Genomic DNA, 7,851 nt, shown 5'->3' on the forward strand with positions numbered 1-7,851 from the left:
CACTTCATGTCCATGGATAGATATACAAACAGATAGATAGATTCTCATGTGCCTTCATTCATGACACATTCACATGTGTGTGTGTGTGTGTGTGGGACACCATTTCAAAGCAATTTATTAATCCCTCCCCTTCACAAGTGAGTTGGTTTATATATATATATAGATAGATAGATAGATAGATATATGGATGGATAATAGAGAGCATGCATTGCAATTAATTTGTGATCTCACTATTTTAGCAATTAGGGACTTCATGACCTCCCCTTAATTACCCAATCTAATCACTCTCTTAATAATTCCCTGCCTCATTACTCCATTCCTTAGCTTTTAATCACCAACCTAATCACTCTCTTAATCCCAACCTTTTCAATTTGCTGGAGATATTACCAAACATCTGCAAAGAAAAAAAAAACAAAGGGAAAAGGGAGCCTCACACAATTATACTTGACGTTTTTTTGTTAGCATTGCTAAAGTGTGAAAATCAATTGTCCTGAATACTGAGAACTAAATGGGGAGGAGTATGGGTGATGGGTTCATTAATTCTATGGCTCATTTGTTGGGTGGGTTTTCAATCCTAATCCTTCTCATTCATCCATCATATGTGCAATCGAGATACTCAGGTTACTTCGACATCACGCTCGGACAAACGAATGTGAGATCGCTAAAAAACGATCGAGTCTGGGAATTGAGCCTCGACAATATCACAGGTAAATCTTTAAGTACATCCATTCCATCCCCCATTTTTCATGTAGATGCAATGACCCAATAAAATTAATTAACCATTGCAAATCTCAGATTGCCACATTTCCATCACCATTCATATCTATCTCAAATTCCTTAAGTGTAAAAGAAAAAACACTACAATTTCTCAATTCTATTCTATTTACTTTACTTCCTCCATTCCTCTCAAGGAATCACAATTTGTGCATTTGTGTTAAAATCCTTTCATATCTAATTTGTTTTTTCAAGCTAATTTGTGTTTAAAAAAATATAGATCTAGATTCAATTTCTATTGTTCTTTTGTGCTGCAACTCTTTCTACGTTAATCTAGCGTGATTAATTTGATTTCAATGTGCTATAATTTTGTTTTGTTTTATTTGAGTGGAAATTTGATTAATTTAGGTTTACTTTTATGTGACTTAATTTGAGTTTATGGATAAAATTGGAAACCTCCATTTCTAATCTAAGTAATAAGTTGGTGATGAAAGAATCAATTTCAATAATTTTGCTTTGCTTTATTTGACTGGAATTTTGATTAATTTATGTTTAATTTTATTTGACTTAATTTGAGTTTAGTGATAAATTTGAAAACCTCCATTTATGATCAAAGTGATGTAAATTAGTGACAAAAGAACCAAATAATATCAATAATGCCTTAAATGTGTTAGTATCCTTATGAACTAAACTCGGAAGAGTAGGTTGTTCGACATACGAGCTTGACCTAGTGATGAATAAGCTCAGATGTGAAATTTGGTCGAAGGTCTAACATACCGTTAGATTCTTAAAGTAGTCGGGATGGAACAAGGTTGTTGCTTGTGGCCTAGGACGAGATAGATTAGTGTACATAGCTACTCCTTATGATCACGAGGTCTTAGGTTCATATAGTACCACATATCACTCTAAGGACTCCTTAACACACATGAGTAAACATGAATGTGGATATGGATTAAATATGGCAAAACACATGCTTAGACGTAGCGGTTGTTGGTCGCTACAATATGTTAATTCTATACCTTTCATTTCCATCACACATACCATTCATAATATCATGGGAGTTGTGTGAAATTTGTAGGAGTATATGTATTTGTATATATAGGTATCACAATGGGGTAGAAAATTGGAAAGGCCCTAATTTCTAGATTTTCACGAAAAACAATAAATGACAAGTTTGGATGTCTATCCATACTACCTACAATTTGATCCAAAGCCTAGCCTAGTATTATATACTCCAAGATATTGGCACTTTGTTTATTTCAAAAGGTCGGCGTGCTTACTCGGAAAGATTTCTATCAATGTTTTTTACAGTTCTGTATTTCTTATACATAGTAGCATTGCTACCCTTGCCCAAGTACATGCTTCATTATGTATAGCATATTGTTCTCATGTTTATGGAGTGAAGTTTAGCCATTTATCTACCCCTCAATCTATGGTAGGGGTAATCGTAAGATATATGATAGAATCCAAGAACTTCTGTGGTATAAGAGTGTGCATTCAATGTAATGTAAAGCTCTAGAAACTTTGAAATGTGTAAAAGGCAAGAGAAAAATCTACCTATCAATAGAAATACGAGAATGCCCATCAACATTTGAGCACATCTTTCATTTGTGTACACTTATACGTAATACTTTTGTATGTAACTTGCCTTGAAAATGTTCTTCATCCCAAACCATAATTTACATTAGTATAATTTATTCATAATTTAGAGAGCACATGTTTCAATTTAAACACTCCATAAAATATTCAATTATTGGTTAATTATGATCATTGTTGTCTTGTTTGTAGCAAGTGGTATTGAGTCCAAGAAAAGTTACTTATATGGCAGCATTCAAATGAGCTTGAAGTTGCCAAGTGGCAACTCAGCTGGCACTGTTACAGCCTTCTATGTAGGTATCCTTGACTATTATTGCATTTTTCACTTTAAAGATTTCACACAATGAGGTTGAGAGTGAAGGCTGAAGCCATGATTACTATTTGGGCCTTATTTACCAATTGAATTGAATTCTTTGTGACCATTTTCATATGATAAAACATCCATTAATCATTTTACTTGAAAGTTGAAACTATGATTGCGAGAAACAAGAGAAGATCATTTAGTGGGCTAGCCATTAAAGTGAAAATGGGTTATCATCAATAAGGAAATCAATTCAAATTACACTATACATTATGAAAGAAAACAATCATAATAACATTTTTCAATCAAGCCATCATATATAGTCTTGGTATGCGATTATATAATTAACTTATCTTGGGATAAAATGTTTTATCATATGTGAAACAAAGATCACCATCAATTTCAAGTAACCATTAATTCTTTGAACCGTGAGATAGATAGCATCTGATGGAACGGACCAAGACGAAGTAGATTTTGAGTTCCTAGGCAACGAAACTGGACAACCATATATCCTTCAAACCAATGTATTTTGGAGTGGGACAAATGGACGTGAGCAAAGAATTTATCTCTGGTTTGATCCTTCTCAAGCATACCATAACTACTCGATCATATGGAACCCTAACCAAACCATGTAAGCCCTAAACTCTAAAAACTTAACCAAATATTGTCATGCTCCTTAAATTGATTAAAGTCAAAATCATTGGTGCAAAACCTACTCACACATGCACGCATGCAAATATTACTAGTCAATGGTTAGCAAAGTTACACTTGGTATGTTATTGCTGTCATTACTAACCTTGGAAGTGATTCAGTACATTAATGTTAAGAGCGCTATACAAATTGGTACATATATGGAATCCCCTTCAAACTTTACTTTGCCACATTACTCTATGATTCTTTCACCAAAGTGCATCATCCATGCCATTGTATAAACCATGGGAGTGCATGTGTAACGAGTCTCGTTCTTTCTCTATTAATATGCAGCGTTGCAGTGGATGGCATACCTATTAGACAAGTCAAGAACAATGAGTATGCTGGTATTCCATATCTAAGACATGCCATGAAAGTACATGCAAGTATATGGGATGGAAGTTCTTGGGCCACCCAAGGAGGTCGTGTCAAAATTGACTATAATAATGCTCCGTTTGTGGCTTCCTTTGGTCGATTCAAGTTTGATGTTTGCAAAAAATTAACAACAAAATGCTTGGCTACAAGATGGTGGAATTCTCCTGCATATTCAACATTAACCACCGACCAACAAGCAAGTTTTCAATGGGTTAAGGATAACTACATGATATACAACTATTGTGATGACCGAGAAAGATATCCAACACCTTTCCCTGAGTGTTCAATATAATTGTGAAATGACAATGCAATAACATTTAACAAATCTCTACCATCACGATTCATTTTCAAATAAAATAATACAACCATTCTCAGTGTTTCAATAACAAATACATCTCCCATAAGAATCCAATATTTAACATCACTTTGTGATGCCTTTGTATTGTAACACACATTCTAAATCTAGTAATAGAAATTCATGAACCTTTAAAAAATCTCTACAATCATGATTCATTTTTTAATACAATAATACAACCATTTCCTGTGTTTCAATAACAAATATGTCTCCCATAAGAATCCAATATAAAATGACTTTGTGATGCCACTATTGTAACACGCATTCTAAATTTAAGACCTTTATCAAACTTATTACATCCCAAAGTGGCTCTCATAGGATCTACTTTAACTTCATAACTTTAATATATACAAGATTTCATTGTCTAATGATATGTGTGTGATGTGTTTCCAATAAAGCATTTATAGAGCTCTTTTTTTTTCCAAAAAAAAAAAAACTCCTTCCATTAGTTATAAAATTTTACAAATGAGACGATTATGTACAAATCCCTAAAGGGATGACCAATGACTCAAGAATGGGAGAGGACGACCATTGTTGGATGAAGGCTATGCGTTGTCTTTCAACTCCCTCGGAGCCACCTTTAAGGCCATCATATTGACTCTTCAGAGTGGCTACAATTTCACTCCATATCTCTTGCAGTAACCTTGTTGGATGGGTGGTTTGGTTGGAGAAGACTCGTCTACATCGTTGTTTCCATAGAATCCAAAGGGTTATTGGGCTGAAACATATATTTCCCCACTTGATTGAACCTTGCACCTGGCATAATTGCAACAAGCGACCAACCCCCCGCCATATTCTATGGGACGTTGGGAAGTCCCACAGAGCGTGTCGTATGGATTCTACTGCATGTGGGCACTCTACACAATTAGGAGAGCTAAGGTTCCCACGTTGCCATGCTCCCACCGGTAGGAACTTATGTATTAACAGCCATTGGAAAGTGGTAATTCGCCTCGCGTGTTGTTGCTTCCAGATTTTCTGCCAAAACTTGGTGATTATTGCGGAGGGAACTTGAAATGTGTGCCAGACCTTTGCAGCAGCCGGCTCTCGGGCGGCTTGAGCAGCTAGAATGTGGTGACCCAATCTAGTTGTGAATTGGAAGAAAGGGATGGGTTTGCTTCCTTGCCCCGCGTCCCAAAATGGGAAACCTTGCACACAATATCCAAGATTTTCGTATTCCTAAATATATCACCAAATACGAGGCAACATGCCATTTCTTCTCAATTTGATCATGCAAATCTCACATGACACCACAAGTATTCCTAAATATATCACCAAATAAGAGGTAATGTGCCATTTCTTCTTAATTTGATCATGCAAATCTCACATGACACCACAAGTATTCCTAAATATATCACCAAATAAGAGGCAATGTGTCATTTCTTCTTAATTTGATCATGCAAATCTCACATGACACCACAAGTATCATCGTTAAGAGTTTGATAATGTAGCAAAAAGTTTCAAGGGAAATGGAATCCAAATAATGCAAATGGTGAGCTTCATGTCTCATAAACCCATTGTGACTCGTAAGAGGGTGTCTTGTTGTTATCAACATATTTGGATTCCCTATAATGAAAGATCATACATATACATTGAATTCGTTATCCTTTATATTTTAGTGTACTCTATTGTTAAGCATCAACGCATACAAAATTTAGTCTACATGAGCTTTGTCTTATACAAATTGCAATAGATTTGTTTTTGTGTTACTTATTGGACCAAGTGGACGGGCTGGAGGAGTGAAGTGTAAAAGATCCGAAGCCGAGTTGGACAAGGCCAAAGATAGTCAGAAGCCGATGCAGATAAATATATAAAACGGAGTAAATTTAGGAATTATAATCTTTGTAATAATGTTCTAATACGATAGTTGTACTGCGAATAGATATGTCGATTAGGATTAGTGTTTGAATAGACATGTTGATCTATAACAATGGCTTATGTAATCTCACATGCTTACCTATAAAAAGGGGACATGTACATTGTAATAATTCGTCTGTTAATGAATTGTGTATTGCCTTACGTTTCTTCTTTGTGTTAAGTTTTGCATTGTTCTTTGTGTGACGGACCAGTCGGCGGCATAGCCGATCCGGATTGCTATTTGCATCCGATTCAGGCTGGGAAGTTGTTACTTTGGGTTGGACCGTGTGAAGATTGGTTGAACCCTATCCTCTCAGGGAATCTAACCTAATCTAACTATATTACGAATCTATCATTGTGATCCCTATAACTTTGCCGTCACTCCTACGATGATCTTTGGTGAAGGTTACTCAATAATTGAGTATCCAACCCGTGCTCCTAGGGATTAGGAACACTTATTGATCATAGGATAGTCATGAATACACATCCTATTCTGATCCAATTTATGCATACGACATTATTGTGGATCCCGCATTTATTCAAATCATCTTTTCAAATCCCAATCTTTTCTTCTAATATATTTGTATATATGTGGAGAGAGACAAAGGAATACATGTCATGGTAAGACTCGAACCCATGACTTTATGCTGCATGGGTCGAGCTCTTACCATTAGATTATGAATTGTATTTTGTAGGATATTATTTTCATTTATACTTTATCATAGAAAATTGATGTATATTCCAGATCTCTCTGGAACATTCTAGAAGCTTCAGGATTATTCCTAAAAACACTATAAAAGGAGGCACAAGGCATTGTTTTGAACCAAATTGGTTCAACGCCAGTCTTAAGCCTCTTAGCCGCTTGTACTTATCTTTTCACATAATATATAGCTGCTGTCATCATCTCTCTCTCTCTCTCATTCTCGCTATCTCTCTCTCTCTCCTCTTCTCACTTCCTCTCTTGGGAATCTTACGCAGTCCCATCCTCTTAGTACTAATAGTACTGCTGTTCTTAGTACTAATTCCATCTCTGTTTTAGTACTATTCCTGATAGTTTGAACCAATTTTTCCCTCTAGCCTACTTGTCACTCTCCCTCATCCTCCTACCCTTTTCCCTATACTATGGCTACTGTTAGCGCCCAAGAATACCAATCCGTTTTCTCCGAGCTACAGTGCCTAAAAGAAAAGTTTGTTGCCCTGGAACAAGAAAACCAACGGCTGATAGGGGATCTGCAACAAATCGCTCTAGAAAAACAACAAACGCAACAACAACATGGGGAGTTAGCGTTACAGGTACAACAACTCGAAGCAGCGTTGCAACAACAAGGATCCAGTCCCCAAGGATTTCATAAAGAGCCCAAGATTGGACTTCCTGTGAAATTTGATGGAACGCGTTCGCAATTCCGGGGATTCCTTAATCAAGTACGCTTAGTCATCCAGATGCATCCTTCCCGATATCCCACTGATGCATCTCGAGTCGGCCTAATAGGCACGCTACTTAGCGGCTCAGCCTTGGCATGGTTTGCTCCGCTTCTAGAAAAACAATCACCCTTACTTAATAACTTTGAAGATTTTATTGGTGAGTTTAAAGCCTGCTTTGGAGACACCGACAGCATCAGGACGGCGATCAACAAGATCCGGCGATTGCGTCAAGGCGATCGTCCAGCCTCTGCCTACGCGGCGGATTTCCGCCTACTTGCTTCAGATATACCCTGGGATGATCAAGCACTAATGGAGCAGTTTCGCTATGGCTTGCGAAACGATGTCAAAGATCTACTTCTAACTTTCCCCGAAGAACCAAAGTCTCTTACGGAGGCAATCAGTCGAGCAGTTCGATGTGACAACCGCCTTTTTGAACGGCGTTCAGAACGTCAATTACAGATACCACACTCTAGGCCAGAGCCCACTTACGCCGCAGTCGCGGCTAAACCGTTTGCACGAGACATACCTCAAGCAAATACTTCGA

At 37.0% G+C, this 7,851-nt stretch overlaps 1 protein-coding gene across 1 annotated transcript; it reads left to right on the forward strand.

Moving 5' to 3' along the window:
* The first annotated feature begins 207 nt into the window (after positions 1 to 207).
* LOC147859997 (putative xyloglucan endotransglucosylase/hydrolase protein 13) lies at positions 208 to 4,323 on the forward strand. The gene is made up of 4 exons (XM_087324147.1): positions 208 to 707; positions 2,503 to 2,603; positions 3,049 to 3,242; positions 3,596 to 4,323. Exons 1-4 carry the CDS (start codon positions 509 to 511, stop codon positions 3,966 to 3,968), a joined length of 867 nt encoding a protein of 288 aa, XP_087180273.1. The 5' UTR covers positions 208 to 508; the 3' UTR covers positions 3,969 to 4,323.
* Positions 4,324 to 7,851: the final 3,528 nt, after the last annotated feature.

Source organism: Azolla caroliniana, unplaced genomic scaffold (assembly GCF_043228905.1).
Source record: "Azolla caroliniana isolate FFs.n. ecotype wild unplaced genomic scaffold, voAzoCaro1.0.p SCAF_9, whole genome shotgun sequence".
NCBI classification, from domain to species: domain Eukaryota; kingdom Viridiplantae; phylum Streptophyta; class Polypodiopsida; order Salviniales; family Salviniaceae; genus Azolla; species Azolla caroliniana.